Here is a 22,413-nt window from a genome sequence, read left to right as displayed (position 1 = left end):
TTGCTAATAGCTGAGCTGAAGGTGCTTAAGCTCTCAGCCGTATCAATCCACTCTTATTTTCAGAAAGTAATGCCTAAATGAAAAGCATTGCTGCTTGAGTAAAGAGTATCCTTAGCTAAATTCCCAGAGTAGTTGAGCTGGGTGCTTCCCAGAGCTGTGTTAAAATGTCTGAATAAACTGATACTCAAGATATTTATATATTTAAGATGTGATAAAATAGTAGTAATCAAAACTTACATGTGAAGAAGAGGCTTGTACTTCTGCAGAAAGATCGTCTTTACCTGCCAACCTGTGCCAAGTTGCAAGGATACAACTGGACAAATCACAGTCTTTAGGGGGAAACATGATTTTATAGAGAATAATAGGTGAGGGTTTATAGTTAATGTCAACATTTTCCTCTATCCCTATTCTATCCAAGGTGATAGAATTTTCTTTTTCTAGTGCATGTTACATTCAGACATTCAAGTGTTATGGATAAAATGAGTAAGTCCTTTTGGGAACTGAAAACGGAAACTTAAAATCAATATTAAGAAATGTGTATGCAGCGCAGTGGCTCATGCCTGTAATCCCAGCACAGCACTTTGGGAGGCTGAGGCAAGTGGATCACGAAGTCAGGAGATGGAGACCATCCTGGTCAACATGGTGAAACCCTAGCTCTACTTAAAATTAGCTGGGGATGGTGGCATACACCTGTAGTCCCAGCTACTCGGGAGGCTGAGGCAGGAGAATTGCTTGAACCCAGGAGGCAGAGATCGCAGTGAGCTGAGATCGTGCCACTGCACTACAGCCTGGGTGACAGTGCAAGACTCCATCTCATATATATACACGTATATACATGTGTATATATATATACACATATATGTTAAATACAGGCTTTTGCTCATAAAAGCAAAACGTTAAGATTTGCATAGGAAAAACCCTTTTTTGTAATGATGTTGTTTCATTTAGGGAATCATTGGGAAAACAGTCATTATACCCAACTTGAATGTAAAACTATGCTTGCTAATTTTTGGAGAATAAAACATCCTCTTAACGTATTGTTTTTCTGGGCTAAAATGGTTGGCTTTTAATAAAGTGGAACTGCCCATTCTGATTACCCTTGAGTCTTGGGTAACCTGGGACCCAGAAAAAGCTAGAAGTAAATCTCACTACTAAAGCAAATTTAGCTTTGCTTAGGAACACAATTTGACCACTGGGAAAGCATTTTATTAAAACGTTTGTTTTAATAAAAACAAAGGATAATGCATACATTAGTGGGCTTCTCAATGCTTACAGGTGATGTGATGTTCTGGCAAAAACTAAATTGAGTGGAGGGATTCTTTAACTTGGTTCTCATACATCCTATCTGTATTGTTTAATTTCATTTGAATATATTCACTTAATATATTAAACGTTTAGTATTAAATATCAGTTCACTTAAAACATTTCATTTTAAAGACCGTCAATGTGACAGGAGAGTGGGGCTGGCCCCACATGCACAGAGGGTGCATTTGGCCTTCTGCTGTCTCTGCCCCACCCCATGGGGGAAGAGGTGCATCTCCATTTTTAAATTCCTCCTTTCAGCTATAGTGGCAAAGTCGGCAACTAAGTAGATCCCAGGCCTAGTAGTTTTGTTTTTCCTCTGGGCCTTGGGAGCTCACGTCCCTGCACCTGGAATGTTTCAAGAATGTCTGGGCCGTCTAGGAATTACTGCATTTGCACACACACATAAACACACGTTCCTAACACCAGAGGCTGGGTGTATCATTCCGTTTTCGAGCCTATTGTATTCACCTGACAGCTACTTCTACAAGGTCAAAGGGCCTCACCCAGAAACTACAAGACCCCCCCCGGTGGGGAAGTGTACTAGCCATGTCTGCAGCTGGAGCCCTCGGCCTGAAATTTTCTGGCTTTAGCAGAGCGGTGACAGTGGCCAACCCCAGTCGCAGAGGAGGCTCCTGTGAGCGCTGCAGATTGGTCCCAGGAAAGGGTGACCGAGATCGCTGCTCCGGGATTACCAGCTAAATATATCTGAATTAGGATTCTCAGCACGCACTGGGAAATGCCGTTCAAGTCCGCTGCTGTTCTCGTGCCATTAGTACAACCGGTGCAAAATGGAAACGTTTTCCCCTACGTTTCTGTAAAAACGTATGTAAATTAAGCTTTAGGAAAAGTGTTACCCACCCCCTTTTCCACTCACAATAAGATTGACTATATATGCTGATAATTCCAGAAAAATCTCGACGGTTCCTTGAGTAGTCTGGAGCTAGCAATTCCAAGTTTAGAAACAATAACTCATCACTGAAGGGAACACTGACAATTTTCTGTTAACTGGAATCTAAATTTCCATGTGAATGGGGCTGTTTCTGCTCTCCTCTCGAGACTAATATTTTTCCAAGAGCCTGGAAACGTGATGCTTTTATGATGTCGGGAGTCTCAAGGTAAACGGAAAAACGGACTCCTTAACCATTCTAGGTGTCTCAGACGAGCTCACAACTGCCCAGCAGCTCCCCCTACACGTGGCTCCTTAGAAAGCGTGGAAAAGAAGGGAAAAATGAAAAGAGAAACTGCCAGGACTTAAGATGTCTGCTTAAAGACCCTTCGAGCTGCTATGAAGATTCTACCCGCTTCCAAAATGTCCACCCGCATTCCTGACGTCACTCGATCGTCTCCATCAAGCCAGAAAACCAGAGTGTGCTCCAATCAGGGCTCATCCCCGCCCTTGGCTTGCGTCACTTCCGGTGGTGCAGCAGCCATTTTGTCAGTCGCCAGCGGATCCCGCGCGCTGGAGAAGTGCAGTTCCCCCTGGTTACCAACTCGTCCGCTTTCCCTTCGCATTGAGGGAGCCGTCGAAGAGTGCTCGCCAAAGGCGCAGCCGTTTCTCCCTACGGTGCCGCCGCTCCTGCTGCAGCCGCGCGTAGGTAGTGCGCTGTATTCCTCACCTGCCCCTGACAGGCGCCCTCAGGGAGCTGTGGTCCGCGATGTCAAGCGAGGAAAGCTACCGGGCAATCTTGCGCTACCTGACGAATGAGCGCGAGCCGTACGCCCCGGGCACGGAGGGCAATGTCAAGCGTAAAATCCGAAAAGCTGCCGCGTGCTACGTGGTGCGCGGTGGGACTCTGTATTACCAGCGGCGGCAGCGGCACCGCAAGACCTTCGCGGAGCTCGAGGTGGTGCTGCAGCCGGAGCGACGCCGGGACCTCATCGAAGCGGCGCACCTGGGTCCGGGCGGCACTCACCACACCCGGCATCAGACCTGGCACTACCTGTCCAAGACGTACTGGTGGCGAGGTGAGACCTCGCCCGCGGCGAGGGGGCGGGCTGGTGGAGCTGAGAGGGTAGGGGACGCGAAAGGAGCCGCACTTCCCACAGGAAGGAGGCCGGCGAAGCGGGGGGCGGGCCCTGGCCCTGGGTGGGACCAAGGGGCTTCCCCGGAGGCCGGGCCAGCCGCGGGGAGGGGCCGCCCGCCCGGGCTGCGTCAGGCCCGCCTCCTTGGGCGGCCCCTGGAGGCTGAGGCTCCAGCCCCCGGGAATGGAGGCTTCGGCGTGCGCGTTTTTCACGCCGTACTGACGGTTGGAGGGAGGGACGCTTTGCCCGGAGCCCGGTCTCGCGTTTCCTTACGGGCTGAGCTTGGGTTTGGGCGATAGGATGTGAGGTTCTTTAGACGCATTCGCTAGTGTTCCTCAGATGACGCCGCTGCGGCGTCGATAAGGAATCACACAGTTATGTGCAGAAGTGATGAGTGATTGAGAGGTGATCTCGAGCCTCTTTTTTAGAAGAATTAGATGTGAAGGATGTCAGATACTCGTTTTTTTGTTTGCTTGGTTAGTTTTCGTGGTTTCTTGTTGTTGTTTGGTTGTTGGAGTACACACGGGTCTCGCCTCGTTCCCCTGGTTGGTCTCTATCTGGCCTCAAGCGCTCCTCCCATCTGGCCTCCCAAAGTCTTGGGATTTCAGGCGCGAGCCACTGCGCCCAGCTTGATACCCATAACTCTGAATGTTTTAATAATCTTCCCCCTAATGTGAAAAGCGCGTTTGAGCATTGTATATACAGCGGAAAGATACAATTACTGTGACTTTTTTTTTTTTTTTGAGATGGAGTTTCGTTCTTATCGCCTAGGCTGAAGTGCAGTGGCGCAGTCTCACCACCTCCGCCTCGCAGGTTCAAGCGATTCTCCTGCCTCAGCCTACCTAGCAGCTGGGATTACAGGTGCGCGCCATCACGCCCGACTAATTTTGTATTTTCAGTAGAGGTGGGGTTTCACCATGTTGATCGGGATGGTCTTGAACTACCCACCTCAGGTGATCCGCCCACCTCGGCCTTCCAAAGTGTGCTAGGTGTGAGCCACCTCGCCCTGCCTACTGTGACTTTTTGATTGTCAAAAAATACAGCTCTAAAGTTATTTGACTCCTTAGTAACCAGTTGTAGAGGAGGAGAGCAAATGTCCTTGGCTTCTTAACCATCTTACCTCCCGCAGTTGATGAATATTCAGACCAAGAGAATTAGTAACAGTTTACAGGCCTATTGAAGAAATTTTGTTAGGAACAGTTCTGCCGTTCTCCATATGGCTACGGAAAAGTTAATTCATAAGTTAATTCATGGTTACTTCGTCTGTGAATAAGGAAATTACTGAATAGTTTCGAAAAGTTCAGTTTATAAACGTTTGCATCAAGTTTATTCATTTACAAACTATTGGATAATCAAGTTTTTTCATTTATTTTCTATTTTAATCCCATATCTGATTAAATTCCTGTAAGGATAGACAAATGCAACGAGTAAATTATGAGGTAATGAAGTAATAATCAGTGCATTTTGTTGGGATAGGTTTGGGTAGACATTAGTTTGTTGAACAAAGGTCTCAGATTTAATACTTTAGGATTTGTTAAAGATGATAATTGTAATTACAGGTAACTCTGAGCAAGCTTTTATATACAGGATGTAGTTGTTAGCATTTGGCGTTTATTTAACCCTCATAAAACCGTAATCCTTTTTTGGGGGGGGAGATGGGGTAGAGGCTCTTGCTTGGTACAATGACATGATCACAGCCCAGTGCAGCCTCCACCTCCCAGGCTCAGATGATCCTCCCATTTCAGCCTCTATTTTACAGATGAAAAAACTAAAAGAACCAGGCTGTTAAATAACACAACAAAATTCACACAGCTGACCTTTGTGATCTTAACACTTTTCTCGATGCTGTGTTACATGGTATTTTGTATTCAGAATTTTCTTTTTCTAAGTTGATTATCTGTGATTCTAATGCAGTTTTTTTTTTAATTTTTAGTGTGCAGTGTCTTAAAAGACAAAAACCTGAGACGATGTTTATTTTTTATTTTTATGTATTCATTTTTGAGACTGTTTCACTCTGTCGCGCAGGCTGGAGTGCAGTGGCATAATCTTGGCTCACTGCAACCTCTGCCTCCTGGGTTCAAGCAATTCGCAGCCTCCAGAGTAGCTGGGATTACAGGTGCCTGCCACCATGCCCAGCTAATTTTTGTATTTTTAGTAGATTTTTAGGGTTTCATCATGTTAGGCTGGTCTAGAACTCCTGACCTCAGGTCAGGGAGCCACCGCACCTGGCCTGAGACTATGTATATTTTGACCTAATTTAAAACTGAAAGAGATGCTTCAAAATCATTAAACATCTAGAACAGCTGTTGTCAAAGTACAGGAGCCCCTAGAGGAAGGAAGCCCTGTAATCCTTTCACAGTATCCACAAGGTTAAAATCATTTTCATAATCTTTAAGTATCACTTGCCTTTTCACTGTCATTCTCTGATGAGTATATAGATATTCTTAGACTTACAGTGGGGTTACAGCCAAATAAACCCATTGTAAATTGAAAATATCATAAGACAAAAATGCATTTAATACACCTAACCCCACCGTAGTTTAGCCTAGTCTACCTTAAACATGATCAAAACACTTACATTTGAAAAATCATCTACCCTCAAACCTCTTGATTAATAAAGTGGTGAATACTATATCTCCTGAAATTTATTGACTGTTGACATTGAAAGTGAAAAACAGAATGGTTGTCTGGGTATTTGAAGTATGGTTTCTGCTGAATGAGAATCACTTTGCCACCATCAAAAATTTGACTTGGTGCGATGGCTCACCCCTGTAATCCCAGTACTTTGGGAGGCCTAGGCAGGTGGATCGTGGGGTCAAGAGATGGAGACCGTCCTAGCCAACATAGTGAAACCCCGTCTCTACTAAAAATACAAAAATTAGCTGGGTGTGGTAGCTCGCGCTTGTAGTCCCAGCTACTTGGGAGGCTGAGGCAGAGAATCGCTTGAACTTGGGAGACAAAGGTTGCAGTGAGTCAAGATTGCGCCACTGCACTCCAGCTGAGCAACAGAGCAAGACTCTGTCTTAAAAAAAAATTGTAAACCAGACAATCATAAGTTAACTACCTATATACAGTGGAGTTTTCCAGAGGCTGCGACATGAAACTGGATGCAGAAGCATAAGGAGCTGGCCCTTAGCATCTGTGGATTCAACCACCCTCAAACGTAAATATAAAAAAGGATGGTTGCTTCTGTACTGAACTGGTATAAACTTTCTTTTGTTGTCATTATTCCCTAAACAATATGGTATAACAACTATTTACATAGCATTTACGTTGCATTAGGTGTCATAAGTAATCTACAGATGATTTAAAATGTGCAGTAGGATGTGCATAGGATCTTTGCAAATACTACACCGTTTCATATCAGGTGCTTAAGCATCTGTGGATTTTCGTATCTGAGGGTGACCTGGAACCAATCCACCAGGAGTACCAAAGAAGAGACTGTATAAAATAACCTGTCTTAAGGCCAGATGTGGTGGCTTATGCCTATAATCTCAGAACTTTGGGAGGCTAAGGTAGGCAGATCACGAGGTCAAGAGATGGAGACCATCCTGGCCAACATGGTGAAACCCCGTCTCTACCATAAATACAAAAATTAACTGGGCATGGTGGTGCACGCCTGTGGTCCTAGCTACTTAGGAGGCTGAGGCAGGAGAATCTCTTGAACCCAGGAGGCAGAAGTTGCAGTGAGTCAAGGACGTGCCACTACACTCCAGCCTGACGACACAGTGAAACTCATCTCAAAGAAACCCGTCTTCTGTTTAGCCACATATTAAAAAGATTTATAAATATGTAAGAGTACTATTCTTCTCACTATTTTTTTTTTTTGGTCCTGGAAATTAGTTGTTTTTCATACAAGTGCTGTTTATGTTAGCATGTAATGGGTGTACTACATTATTTAATCATATTACTATTTTTCATTTAGTCTTTCCTTATATAAAATTGGGATTCCTAGATAGTAAGCATAAGAGCAGTTTTCTCTCAATTATTATCTGTTTATTTTGATGTTTATTGTGTTAACACTTTGCTTATTCTTTATTATAGGCTTATTAGATTAACAAAACTACATAGAAAAGATTACTCTTTTAAAAACTATTTTACTATTTATTTTAAATTCTGAAATAAAATCCAAATAGTATTCTGAAGCCAAGAGAAACTTAAATTTTTATACTTGGGTACATGAGAGAATCAATAAGGAATCAGTTAATTCACAACTACAACTTTGTGTATTAAAGACAAATTTGCAAGAAGGTGTGTCCTATACTCAGTTCTCTTTTAATTGCATCAAACAGTGTTAGATTATTACATTCTTGATACATTAGTGGAATGGAAAGAATTTTCACTAATCAATTTCTTCATAAGTCATTTGTTCCAAAATTTTAAAAGGTCTTTTTTAAGCAACTTATATAGCACACTTCTGAGCAATTAAGAATTCTTAAGCTGATTGGTAGTTTCAGAGATAGTATTTATAACAGGTATTGGTAATGATCTAGAACTTACAATTGATAAAACGAGCATTTTTAACTATTCGTTTTTCATGTGTTTTATATTCCAAATGGGCTCTCCAGAGATATATATTCTGAAGCCATTGTAGACTATATGAGCAAATAAAATTTGGTTGGTTTAGATGCTCAGAAAAGTACATATTCTATTGATTCTTTTCTGTTTTAGTCAGAATTATGCTATGGCATATTTGTTCAGGGGCAATGTTTTAAAGTCAGTCTACTAAAAGTTGTACCAGGGATAGTTTACTAGAATTTATATTATGCTGTTTTTTTTTTCAGGAAACCTCCTATCATAAGCTATATTCTAGTGCTTAGGCAAGATTACCTTGTTTGGGGACAGTGAAACACTAGCTCAGTGCCTAAAGTTTATGTATATTAGCTACCCCAACATTTCATAATGTAAGATGTTGATATTTTTTGCCCCTTCTTCCTATTTTATCCTGTGTCGTGTGTGCTGGAGTTTCAAAATGACTCTCTCTTGTCTAAATCAAAAGCTGGTGTGTGGGTATCTACAGTTAAGTGTATCCAAAATGTGTGGATAAGAGTAAATCAGAGGCCAGGCATGGTGGCTCACAACTGTAATCCCAGCACTTTGGGAGGCCGAGGTGGGCAGATCACTTGAGTTGTAGAACAGCCTGGCCAGCATGGTGTGTATGTGTGTACATATATATATAAATTCTTATCCCTGCACCCTCACCCTACCCAGGCATGTCTGGGAGCTAGAAGTTGAAATTCAAAATAATCTTTTGTGAGTGGCTTGTATACAGTCAACTTTTGTTAGATTGCTTATGCTGTTATTTCACTAAACCCTAAAATCTCTTAACTTTCAAAAACAAAAGATTTATTTTAAACTTTCATTACAAGTTTTGGTTGTAGTCCTGTTCCAGGCTGCAGATTGGTTTCAGCGTTTTTTATCTGAAATTTAGGTTTAAGAACAACATCCTTTCGGACATGCTGTTCTTTGTGAGAGGGGACAAAGATTCGAGAACTGGTGTGAAATATTCAGTACCCCTTAAGGTTCTGTTCAGATACGGTACGCATCACATATGTGCACATCAAATCACATGGCCATGCCTGATGTCACTGGGGTGGAGAAGTATTAGCTTAAGCCATATTAAATTGTTAATTTGTTTTTTGTTTTGAGGCAGTCTCTGTCACCCAGGCTAGAGTGCAGTGGCGCAATCTCAGCTCACTGCAACCTCTACCTCCTGGTTTATAAGCGATTCTCCTGCCTCAGCCTCCAGAGTAGCTAGAATTACAAGCGTGTGCCACCATGCCTGGCTAGTTTTGTATTTTTAGTAGAGACAGGTTTTCACCATGTTTGCCAGGTTGGTCTCAAACTCCTGACCTCAGGCGATCCACCTGCCTCCAGCCTCCCAAAGTGCTGAGATTACAGGTGTGAGCCACTGCACCCAGCCTCAATTGTTAATTTGCGTAAGTCAAAACCAGTTGAATATTGGCAGTTTCCCTTTTGCATGAAAACATTGCAACTTATATGGAAATGGGTGGACCTATATAGTCATCTTATGATTGGGGAAACAAATAACTGGGAATAAACAACATTACCTCAGCATGGGAACATCATTTATAACCTTATATATATTTTTTTTAATTGTTTTCTTCCTCTGTCAACTGAATAACCTTGTAATTTTTGGGGAAAAAAGTGTATCTTACATTCTAATGAACTCTACGTATTTTATGGGATGTGAGTGTCTGCTCATATGTATTGAAACGTGTATTAATATACACATACTAAATAATCCCTGTTTTAAAACAGTATTAAATTTGACTTGTTAATATTTTCATTGTAGGTATATTGAAGCAAGTGAAAGATTACATTAAACAGTGTAGCAAATGCCAAGAGAAACTAGATCGATCCCGTCCAATATCAGATGTTTCAGAAATGTTGGAAGAATTGGGACTAGACCTAGAATCTGGAGAAGAAAGTAATGAATCAGAAGATGACCTGAGCAACTTTACTTCGTCTCCAACTACAGCCTCCAGGCCTGCGAAAAAGAAGCCAGTATCCAAACATGAACTTGTGTTTGTAAGTGGTACTCTCCATTCATCTTTAACATTTGTAACTAGTGTACTGGTATTTGCAGCCTTGGTGACTTACCTTTCTCAAACCACTAAGACTTCGTATTGAATAAGACAGAATGGGCAATGTACTGTGTTGTTAGGTAAGCTGAAAGTATGCTAATACTGCCTCATCATTTATCATGAACGTTTATTTTTTCAGGATGAGCTTGCTAATAATTACATGTTGGTTGGTTGTTAATTATTCCCCTCCCTTCTTTTGTGATAATATGTTGGTACAAATAGAAAGATTTACATTACTGGAAGCAGTCTCTGGGTTATGCCCCAGGGTAAAATTAATCTGTCTTCATTTTTCACCTGCATCACTTTCGCACATCATCACATTTCTGATGAGTAATAAGAGGCAGCCAGAAGTGAGATACAGGTTTTCATTAGGTCAGGTAGAATGAAGAATGTGGCAGAAAATAGGGAGGATAGGACAACATATCTTTTTATTTAAATACGTAGATAACAAAGAAATAATATTATTTCTTTATACCTGGCAAAAGGTAATATGTAGTGTGTCTTGTTTTAAAGCCTGTTAAGGGTAAAAAATACAGGTAATACATCACTCCTGCTCTCAAACTTGTTTTGACAGGTTGACACCAAAGGAGTGGTAAAACGTTCTTCTCCAAAGCACTGTCAAGCTGTCTTAAAACAGCTGAACGAACAGAGACTTTCCAACCAGTTCTGTGATGTTACTTTGCTAATTGAAGGAGAAGAGTACAAAGCTCATAAATCTGTTTTGTCAGCAAATAGCGAGTATTTTCGTGATCTTTTTATTGAGAAAGGAGCTGTTTCCAGTCATGAGGCTGTGGTGGATCTTTCTGGTAAGGATTTTCTGTTACTCTTGCTTTTTGTTGGTAATGATATTCTAGAAGAGGGGGATATGTGTCTTCTACACACAGACTTTATGCCGAAGTAGTAGGAGAAGCCCACGTACAGCAGCAGACTAAGCTGAACTGAAAAGGTTCTTTTTAGCAAGATTTCTATGGAAGAATTATGGAAGAGGCTGTCGTTTCCTTTCACTACCTCTTAAGTGATACAGTTACAGCAGAAAAATAATTTCTGGGATTTAAACTGTTAAAAACAGTTTGAGAGAAATCCACAACTGCATCAGAATTATTACATTAAATGAATATGTTATTTAAAAATGGATTGTTTAAGGTAGGTATGGTGGTGCATGCCTGTAGTCCCACCTACGCGGAGGGCTGGGATATGAGGATTGCTTGAGGTCAGGAGTTCCAGGCTGTAGCGTGTCATTGTACAGTGAATAGCCACTGCTCTTCAGACTGGGCAACATAACAAGACCCTGCCTCTAAGAATAAAAAGTAAACAAAAATTGACTTCTTTATGTCTTATTTTGTGGGGCACGTAATTATAGAGTATTTTGTAAGTCTTTCGGTTTTTAAAGATTGTCCTCATTACTTTATTAAGCTCAATAATCAAATTATCAATACAGAAAAGTTGAAATTCCAGGGTTTTTTTTTTTTTTGTTTGTATCATATTATTGCATATAAATAGTTCAACTTTCTTTTGGCTTCACTAGAATTTATGTATTGGTTTCTGAGTCAACAAATGAAAATTTAGGAAGAATTAAAATAGGTAGCATTATTTACACATTTTCTCATAATACAAACTTGTTATAGCTTTTGAATTATATCACTTTGAAATATTTTTTTCCTTCTTGAAACAAAAAGTTACTTTATCTAGGTATGTAAACTCTTAATTATTTAACCACTGACCCTTTTATTTTTTTACCTTTTTGGGGAAGATACATTTTTCCTTAGCAGTGGCTTTATGTTTATAGAAAGCAATAATAGCTTTCTCTATATAAATAAATATTTTTTCGGGGAAGATACATTTTTCTTAGCAGTGGCTTTATGTTTATAGACAGCAGTAATAGCTTTCTCTATATAAATAAATATTTTTTAAGCATCCACTACATACAAAGAACTAGCCTAGGCTTAGGGGTATACATGTAAGCAAAAACTTTTTGGAGCTTAGAGTTGGCATTCCATTCTAGATTAGTGGTATTTGGGGTTTTCTTCCTGGGTTTGGTGACTCAAAGAAGAAAATATATCTTACATTGAGCCATCTGAATATGAAAACCTATCACAGGTTATTCTTTTGATATGTTAGCGTTGGAATTTTTTCTCTATTTCATGCATCTGAAGCATAAAGAGAAAGCATGAGTATTGCTCTTTTCTGGTTTATCAGCAGCTTATAGCAAATGAAATGTCTGTGTGAAAACACTATGGCACAGCATCCTAATACTCCAACAAAATATGTCATTTAATCTTCATTCCATATGCATATTTCTGTATATTGTTCAGTAAATATTATGCAAGCCAATGGTAGGTGAAATAGACATTATTTAAAAAATATTTTTGATTTAAATATTAAATAGATAAGGCTGGGCACAGTGGCTCACACAGGTAATCCATGTACTTTTTGAGGCTGAGACAGTTGAATTGCTTGAGCTCAGAAGTTCAAGACCAGCCCGGGCAACCTGGTAAAACTCCGAGGCTACCAAAATTTATAAAAACTAGCCAGGCATGGTGGCACATGCCTGTAGTCCCAGCTACTTGGGAGGCTGAGGTAGGAGGATCACTTGACCCTAGGAGGCAGACGTTGCAGTGAGCCAAGACTGCACCACTGCACTCTACTCTGGGCAGCAGAGCGAGACCCTGTCTCAAACAACAACAACGAAAGTTCTTAAGTGGGTCATTTAGGGCATCTTAATCTGCCATACCCCTGGATGGCAACCATAATTTTTCCATTTGTAATAATTGTCCATTTCATTTGAGAGAAAGGAGATTTTTTTTCAAGTTTTTAAATTGTTTAAAAAAAATTACCCTCTTAATGATTTTTCTCTTTTATTGATTTATTTTCAGATAATCCCTGAAATAGAACAGGTTTAGTGAGGCTCCCCCCTTTTATTTTTAGTTGACATGTAATAATTGTACATATTTATGGTATACAAAATGATATTTTAGTACATATATACAATTAGTAATGATCAAATGAGGGTAATTAAGATATACTTATCACCTCAAATATTTACCTTTCTTTGTGTTGGAAACATTCAAAATTATTTCAGCCTTTTTGTTTTGTTTTGTTTTGTTTTGTTTTGTTTTGTTTTGTTTTGTTTTGTTTTTGAGACAGAGTCTTATTCTGTCACCTAGGCTAGAATGCAGTGGTGCAGTCATGGGCTCAAGCAATTCTTGGGCTCAATTTTTCTGTCTCAGACTCCTGTGTAGGTAGGACTACAGGTGCATGCCACCCTCCCCAACTGATTTTTTTATTTTTTGTTTTTTGTTTGTTTATAGAGATAGAGTCTGACTTTGTTGCCCAGGCTGGTCTTAAACTCCTGGACTCCTCCTACCTCTGCCACTCAGTGCTGAGATTACGGGGGGTGAGCCCCCATGCGAGGCCTCTTTTAGCTTTTTGAACATACATGATAAACTATTGTTAACTATATACCCTGTGGTGCAATATAACACTCAAAGTTATTCCTTCTATTTAGCTAGCTGTAATTTTGTATGTTTACCAATCTCCTCCTGTACTCCTCGCTTCTTACCCTGCCCATCTTCTAATAACAATAATTCTTCTCTCTACTTGTATGACCTAATATTTTTTAGCTCCCCTATTTGAGGATATTTGGTATTTATTTTTCTGTCCTTGACTTATTTTACTTAGCATAATGTCCTCCAGGTTTATCATATTGTTGCAAATGACAAGATTTCATTTTTTTTATGGCTGAAAAGTATTCCATTGTGTGTATTTATCACATTTTCTTTTTCCATTCATCTGTTGATGAACGTGTGGGTTGATTTCATTTCTTGGCTATTGTGAATAGTGCTGGAATACACATAGGGTGCAGGTATCTCTTTGACATAATAATTTTCTTTTCTTTGGGTAAATACCGAGTAGTGGGATTGCTGGATCATATGGTAGTTATATTTTTAGTTTCTGAGGCAGGTCCGTACTGTGTTTCATCCTGGTGTACTAATTACATTCCCAGCAACACTGTGTAAGAGTTCCATAATAATGATGATGATTGTTACTATTACTATGTTTTGAGACAGTTTTGCTCTGTTGCCCAGGTTGGAGTGCAGTGGCACCATCTCGGTTTACTGCAGCCTCCTCCTCCTGGGTTCAAGCAATTCTTTTGCCTTAGCCTCCTGAGTAGGTGGGATTACAGGTGTGCACCACAATGCCCAACTAATTTTTGTAATTTTAGTAGAGGCGGGGTTTCACGGTATTGCTCAGGCTGGTCTCAAACTCCTGGCCACAAGCAGTCTGCCTCCCAAAGTGCTGGGATTATAGGCATGAGCCACTTCACCCAGCCATAATGATTTTTTTTAAGTGTACAGTTCAGTAGTGTTAACTATATTCATATTGTCCTGTAATAGATGTCTACAACCTTTTCATTTTGGAAAATTGTCCATTTCATTTGATTAAAATGTTTTGTAGGGCATGGATGTATAAAAAGATTGAAGGTAAAATGGCATATCAAAATTATCTGCCTATTCTCTTCTGATAGTAGGATTGTAAGTGATTTTTTTTTTTTTTTTTTTTTTTTGAGAGACAGGGTTTTGCTGTCACCCAGGCTGGAGTGCAGTGGCATAATCTCAGCTCACTGCAGCCTTGACCTCCTGGGCTCAAGTGATTCTACCACTTCAGCCTTCCAAGTAGCTGGGAGTACAGGTGTGCACCACCATGCCTGGCTGATTTCTTTTGTAATTTTTGTAGAGTCAAGGTTTCACCATGTTGCCCAAGCCAGTCTTGATCTTGGACTCAAGCAGTCTCCTGCCCTTGGCCTCCCAAAGTTCTGGAACTACAGGTGTGAATCACTGTACCCGGCCTATAAATGATTTTTTTTTTTTAGTTTCTTTTTCTTTTATGGTATTTACATTAAACCTATGAGCATATCTTTGTAAAAATGGTATTTAAAATTCTATTTGGAGCAGTGATAATGTTATCCTAGGACTTAGAAAATTTTTCTTAGGACTTTGGACTTGGAAATTTAAAGGGTAGGCCAGGCATGGTGCCTCATGCCTGTAATCCCAGCACTTTGGGAGGCCGAGGCAGTCAGATCACTTGAGGCCAGGAGTTTGAGACCAGCTTGGTGAACATGGCAAGACCACGTCTCTACTGAAAATGCAAAAATTAGCTGGCCGTGGTAGCAGTTAGCTGTAAGCCTAGCTACTCGGGAGGCTGAGGCACGAGAATTGCTTGAACCCAGGAGGTGGAGGTTGCAGTGAGCTGAGATCACACCACTGCACTCCAGCCTGGGTGACCAAGTGGGACTCTGTCTCAAAAAAAAAAAGAAAAGAAAAGAAAAGAAATTTAAAGGGTATTAGGTAAAAGACCAAAATACATGATTTTGTTAGTATGTGATTTTTTTTTAAAGGAATATTATTTACCTCAAACGTGGTCTCATAATGTTTAGCAGGATTAATATGGTTACAGCCTTTTTAAAAATTACCTTTCCTAGGAATGGCTGAATTCACCATGATGTTAATGTTAATGTGGAGTCCCCTCGGTTTTCAGCCTGAGTCCTAACATCTCACAGTTTAAGTCTTCTCTGTATGTTTGTTCATCCTTTGTAGGTTCTTTTGCATAAAGAACCACACTTTACATACTTTGAGTCAAAACTGAAAATTACAGCAAATAGGGCTCTCAATTGTATATTTAAAAATCTCTAGTATGAGAAAAAGAGCGAAAAAGAGCAAAAAAGTATATGTAATATGACACCTAGTGTGATAAGGCGGAATACGAATAGTTGCTTCCGTCTGGGTGTGATGGCTCACACCTGTAATCCAAGGACTTTGGGAGGCTAAAGGCAGGAGTATCACTTCAGGCCAGGAGGTCGAGACCAGCCTAGACAACATGCGGGGAGACCTGTATCTCTACAAAATACAAAAATAAATTAGCTAGGTGTGTACCTGCCCAGCTACTCAGGTGGCTGAAGCAGGAGGACCACTTAAGCCAGGGAGGTCAAGGTTACAGTGAGCCATGATCAAACCGCTGCACTTCAACCTGGATGACAGAGCAAGGCCCTGTCTCAGAATAAGTAAAAAAATAAAAATATTTTCGGCCGAGCATGGTGGCTCGTGCCTGTAATCCCAGCACTTTGGGAGGCCAAGCTGGGTGGATCACAAGATCAAGACGATAGAGACCATCCTGGCCAACATAGTGAAACCTTGTCTCTACTAAAAATAAAGAAATTAGCTGGGCGTGATGGCACACACCTGTAGTCCCAGCTACTCGGGAGGCTAAGGCAGGAGAATCTCTTTAAGAACCCAGGAGTCAGAGGTTGCAGTGAGCTGAGATCGTGCCACTGCACTCCAGCCTGGTGACAGAGTGAGACTCTGTTTCTAAACGAATGAATGACTGGATGGATGGATGGATGGATGGATGGATGAATGAATGAATGAGTGAATGCTTGGCTGTATAAAGAAACTCTGGAGAGCTATACAAATTCTTAATCATTCTGGTTATGGACGTAGAGTTAGAATTATAACTGTGTAATATTTTTTCTGATTTTTGATTCATGTGAATATTAAGAATTGAAAATGACTTTTGAAAGTGAATTATTGAGAATTTTAGAAAAGAAACTGACCTTGTTTTCTCACAAAAGAATGTAATACCTTACATGTATAGTAATTATTTCATTCTTTATACCTGGTATAGGCAAACTACAGCCCATGGACCAATCTTCCCTTCCTTCCCTTTTTATAAAGAAGGTTGTATTAGAATACAGCCACACCATTGGTGCATATCTGCTTTTCAGCTACAGTGCCAAGCCGAGCAGTTTTATCAGTCACCTCACGGCTTGCAATATTATTATTTTACTCTTAAGAGAAAAGTATTGCTGACCTCTCCCTTAGGTTATTATTATTATTTTTTTTACTTTTGGTCATATAACACTGTTCAATTACATTTCTATATGGACCACTATTACTTGGTAGTACCACTATATTTACTGAAGTGAGATTAGGGGACAGGTTGGTTGAACCCTGCCTACTCACCTGCCTTCCTCTTTTTTTTTTAACCTTCCATTCTCCAGCAGCTGTTCTTGAGGGGAATTTGAGGAATCCCCGGGGTTCTAAGGAGTACAGTTTGAAAATTACTGCCTTACAGCAACTCTTGAGGTAGTAAGTCTGATACTATTTTCTATATTAGGTACTGAGACTCAGCTCATAGAAGTGAGTTAGTCAAGGTTTAATAAGAAACCAGAACAAAATGCAAATCCAGGGATGATTAGTTACGGAATAAATGGTCATGTTTGCCTTTGAATTATGTTTTATATTGTCATAATTCTGTATTGTTTCGTTGGTAATTGACTTTTTTGTCTTACCTTCCTTGTATTCATACAGGATTTTGTAAGGCCAGCTTCCTTCCTTTACTGGAATTTGCCTATACTTCTGTACTAAGTTTTGACTTCTGTAGCATGGCTGATGTAGCCATCTTAGCTCGTCATCTTTTCATGTCAGAAGTCTTAGAGATTTGTGAAAGTGTACATAAGCTAATGGAAGAGAAGCAGTTAACAGTATATAAGAAGGGCGAAGTACAAACAGTTGCATCCACCCAGGACTTACCAGTACAGAATGGAGGTCCAGCACCTTCTGTGGCTAGCAATGAGGGAAGCACAACCACTTTATCTACGGAACTTGGGGATTGTGAAATTGTACTCTTGGTAAATGGAGAATTGCCGGAAGCTGAGCAGAATGGAGAGGTAGGACGACAGCCTGAGCCCCAGGTTTCTTCAGAGGCTGAAGCTGTCCAGTCATCTGTAGGATGTATAGCTGATTCCCATCCTGAAATGGGGTTTGTTGATTTAACGAAAAACAACCAGATGGAACTAGGAACTTCAAACAACAGAGAAAATAGCACAGTTTCTAATACATATCCTAAAGTTTCAAAAGAGACTGTAATTAGTAGCTCACCAGAGGATAGTGATGTGGGAAATGATACATCAGCTGAGGATATCTGTGCTGAAGACATTCCAAAACATATGCAGAATGTTAACCAGCCTTTAGAAGATCAGGAAAATCTAGTTGCATCAACAGCAAAGACAGACTTTGGCCCTGATGATGAAACTTACAGAAGCAGGCTTCGACAACGTTCTGTTAATGAAGGGGCATATATTCGACTACACAAGGGAATGGAGAAAAGGCTGCAGAAACGGAAAGCCATTCCCAAGTCAGCAGTTCAACAGGTATGATGCAAAAAGGGTAGACCTTTGTAGCTTTAGCTTTAGGTTAAAAGCATTCTATTGATGAACATATGGCTATAGTGAAAATTATTTGGGAGGGGAGATGGGTGCAAGGTAGCAACTTAATGCTTTAAATGCCAGTGTTAATAAGATAACGTGCACGTGAAATCTTTTTGTTAGAAATTTATAGCATGACTTTAAAAATTGAGTATATTTACTTAGATGGTGATTTCTGTCTCTTATTAGGTGGCTCAGAAGTTAGTTCAAAGAGGAAAAAAAATGAAACAGCCAAAAAGAGACGCTAAAGAGAACACCGAAGAAGCATCTCATAAATGTGGGGAATGTGGAATGGTTTTTCAGAGACGATATGCCCTTATAATGCACAAACTGAAACATGAAAGAGCAAGAGATTATAAATGTCCAGTAAGTATTTAGAAAGCTAATTGAAGATAACTCTAATCTTATATAGAATCCAACTTACTGCTGGGTTGTCTTTTCACTTGTCTTATATGGCCGTAAGAGTCATCTTCTGATTTAAAGGTGCATGTCATTTACTTGCCTCCCCAAAATATTTAGTGACTTATCTCTGCTTCCTCCTGATACCCTAGTAAAACAACAGTAAAAAGATCATTTTAAAAATGTAACTCATAAAAAGGCAGAGAGAACAGGAGATCTTAACAACTAAATTCTAGATATGAATAAATAGATGGAGTAACTTATTCAGCAGATTTGAAAGGATTTACTTCCAGGTTTTCAGTGGGGAAAGTTAAGAATCAACTCAAATTGTATTGTAGAACCACCAGAATGTCTCAGGAATTAGTAGTGCTAGCTGCCTTGAAAGTAGAGGCAATTAAATCACCACCACTGCCCCCTTAGCCAAAAAACCATCTTCTACTCCTTGGAAAAGACAAGCTGGGAATGGTGGCTCATACCTGTAATCCCAGCACTCTGGGAGGCCAACGCAGGCAGATCACCTGCCTGTCTCTACTAAAGAATGCAAAATTAGCCGGGCATGGTGGCACATGCCTGTAATCCTAGCTACTCAGGAGGCTGAGGCAGGAGAATCTCTTGAACCCAGGAAGCTGAGGTTGCGGTGAGCCGAGATGGCGCCATTGCACTCCAGCCTGGGTAACAAGAGCTAAACTCCATCTCAAGAAGAAAAAAAGGAAAAGATAAAACCGTAACTCCACTGGGAAGTGCTATGTACAGTGAAGCTAAATGTACAGTTCCTAAAAGGGGGAAGGGTAAAAGCATACTGAATATTGTCTTTTTGGTTTGTTTGTTTTTTGGAGATGGAGTCTTGTTCTGTCACTCAGGCTAGAGTGCAATGGCATGATCTTGGCTCACTGCAACCCCTACCTCCCAAGTTCAGGTGACTCTTCTGCCTCAGCCAGCTGAGTATCTGGGACTACAGGCATGGGCTACCATGCTTAACTGATTATTTTGTATTTTTAGTAAAGACAGGGTTTCAGTGTGTTGGCCAGGCTGGTGTCAAACTCTTGAACTCAAGTGATCCGTCTGCCTTGGCCACCCCAAGGTTGGGGATACCAAGCGTGAGCCACTGCACCTGGCCGAAATTCTTTCTTTACTCAAGTCCTGGGATATAGGCATCCAGATGTTAACTGTGTAAAGCGCAGGATTTCTCAGAGATGAAAAATCTGAAACCCAATAACAAAAGACCTAAAGATACTACTGACTAAAGCTCATGGTTAACAACAATCCTCAAAACAAAGGGATGGAGAAAGACTTACCAACCAAATGGAGAGCAAAAATAAATAAGTAAATAAAAAGCAGGAGTTGCAATTCTCGCATCTGATAAAATAGATTTCAAAGCAACAAAGATATAGTGGTAAAAGGATCAATGCAACAATAACAGCTAACGATCCTAACACCCAGATACATAAGACCCATAAAGAGATTTAGACTCAACGAGACAGAAAATTAGTAAGGACATCCAGGACTTGAACTCAGATCCGGAACAAGTAAACTCAATAAATATTTATAGAGCTCTCCATTTTAAATACCCAAAATATACATTCTCCACTTTAAATACACAAAATATTGATCAGCCATTATTAATACCCATTTTTAGAATAAAACAATATTCCCGTCCTCTCTCCCTCTTTTTCTTTTTCTCCTTCGCTCCTTTTTTTTTCTTTCTTTCCTTCTCTCCTTTCAAAAAAAAAAAAAATTTCAATTGCATTTAAAGCCTCTTGATAATTAAAAAAAAAAAAAAAAAAAAAACAGCAACAACAACAATCCTCTCCTCACTTACGTGGAAATTCCAATGAATTTTTTTTTAAGAGATGGGGTTTCAGTGTGTTAACCAGGCTGGTCTCAAACAAACTCCTGACCTCGCAATCCACCCACCTCAGCCTCCCTAAGTGCTGGGATTTACAGGCGTGAGCCACCACGCCTGGCCCCAATGAATTTTTTAATGTTTTATTCTAAAATATGAACAGATATTAAGGACTATTTCACTCATGACAAAAGATTTCAAGAAAACAACTTTGGCTGGGCACAGTGGCTCATACCTATAATCCAAACATTTTGGGAGGCCGAGGCAGGTGGACTGCTTGAGCTCAAGAGTTCAAGACCAGCCTGGGCAACATGGTGAAACCCTGTCTCTAAAGAAATACAAAAATTGACATGGTGGCACACACCTGTAGTCCCAGCAACTTGTTGGGGGCTTGAGGCAGGAGGATGGCTTTAACCCAGGAGGTCAAGGCTAAAGGGAGCCAAGATTGCCCCACTACACTCTAGCCTGGGTGACAGAGTAAGACCCTGTCTCTTAAAAAAAAAAAAAAAAAAAAAAAAAAAAAAAAAAAGACAACATTGAGGGACCCAAGACTAGCAAGAAAAACTGAAAAAAACCTCAAAGTATTTTATATAAGAGATAAATGAACAAATTATGTTTACAGAACAACCAGATACTACTATGTTTTTGTTTTTTGTTTTCTTTGAAACAGAATTTCGTTCTTGTTACCCAGGCTGGAGTGCAATGGTGTGATCTCAGCTCACCGCAGCCTTTGCCTCCCAGGCCCAAGCAATTCTCTTGCCTCAGCCTTTTGAGTAGCTGAGATTACAGGCGTGTGCCACCATGCCTGGCTAATTCTGTATTTTTAGTAGAGACTGGGTTTCTTCATGTTGGTCAGGCTGGTCTTGAACTACCGACCTCAAGTGATCCGCCCACCTCGCCTTCCAAAAGTGCTGGGATTACAGACATGAGCCACCACACCGGGCAGTACTGTGTTTTTAAAAGGGCACATTGAGACTGAGCATGGTGGCCTATCCCTGTAATCCCAACACTCTGGGGGCAGAGGTGGATCACTTAAGCCCAGGAGTTCAAGACCAGGCAATATAGCGAGACTCTGTCTCTACCAAAAAAAAATGTTTTTAATAAAAGATCACATTGGCTGGTCCGAAGTTAGTGAGTTATCTCCATTGATTGTTCACAGTTACAGATCGAACTCCTTGTTTAACTCTTTACCCTCTTCTCACTACTGCACTTGACTAGTGTTTAAAAAAAAAAGTCTTAAAAAAAGTTTTATTAGGCACAGTGGCCCACACCTGTAGTCCCAGCATTTTGGGAGGCCAAGGCGGGCAGATCACAAGGTCAAGAGATTGCGACCATCCTGGCCAACATGGTGAAACCCCATCTGTTCGAAAAATACAAAAATTAGCTGGGCATGGTGGCACACACCTGTAGTCCCAGCAACTCGGGAGGCTGAGGCAGGAGAATTGCTTGAACCTGGGAGGCGGAGGTTGCAGTGAGCCGAGGTTGTACCACTACACTACAGCCTGGCGACAGAGGGAGACTCCATCTCAAAAGAAAAAAATTTTATTAATATAAAGGACACATTAAAATAACTAAAGAGTTTTTTAGGAATAAAACATATAATACCTTCTAAAAATCTCAGAAAAGTTGGGAAATAAAACTAATGAAATCTCCCAGAAAATAGCGCAAAAAGACAAGTTAGAAATGGAAGTGAAAGAAAATCATAGGATTTGTCTAAGATATTCATTACACAATTATTATTTTCAAACAACATGGTAAACATTAATAAAAATTTCAGAACTTAAGAAGTTTCTGTGTTAAAAGTACACTGAATGCCTGGCACACTGGATGAAAATAAAACTCTATTAAAGTACATTATAAAATTTCAGAACGAAGGGACAAAAGTAAATAAATTGCCAGAGGAAAGACAAAAACATTGTCAGTCTCAAAAAGAATGAGAATCAGAATGACTTTAGGCTTTTCAGCAGCAGCAACAG

The 22,413-nt window shown here is 40.4% G+C and overlaps 1 protein-coding gene across 1 annotated transcript in view; it reads left to right on the top strand.

The window, feature by feature from the left end:
* Positions 1 to 2,742: 2,742 nt before the first annotated feature.
* ZBTB11 (zinc finger and BTB domain containing 11) overlaps positions 2,743 to 22,413 on the top strand; it is a 32,548-nt gene continuing 12,877 nt past the window's right edge. The window contains exons 1-5 of the mRNA XM_002758854.6: positions 2,743 to 3,270; positions 9,644 to 9,879; positions 10,510 to 10,741; positions 17,300 to 18,141; positions 18,385 to 18,561. Of these exons, the coding sequence (XP_002758900.4) occupies positions 2,961 to 3,270; positions 9,644 to 9,879; positions 10,510 to 10,741; positions 17,300 to 18,141; positions 18,385 to 18,561 (1,797 nt within the window). The 5' untranslated portion in view covers positions 2,743 to 2,960. The remainder of the gene's footprint in view (positions 3,271 to 9,643; positions 9,880 to 10,509; positions 10,742 to 17,299; positions 18,142 to 18,384; positions 18,562 to 22,413) is intronic.

Source organism: Callithrix jacchus, chromosome 15 (genome assembly GCF_049354715.1).
Source record: "Callithrix jacchus isolate 240 chromosome 15, calJac240_pri, whole genome shotgun sequence".
NCBI classification, from domain to species: Eukaryota; Metazoa; Chordata; class Mammalia; order Primates; family Cebidae; genus Callithrix; species Callithrix jacchus.
This window is presented reverse-complemented; position numbering and strand designations above follow the sequence as displayed.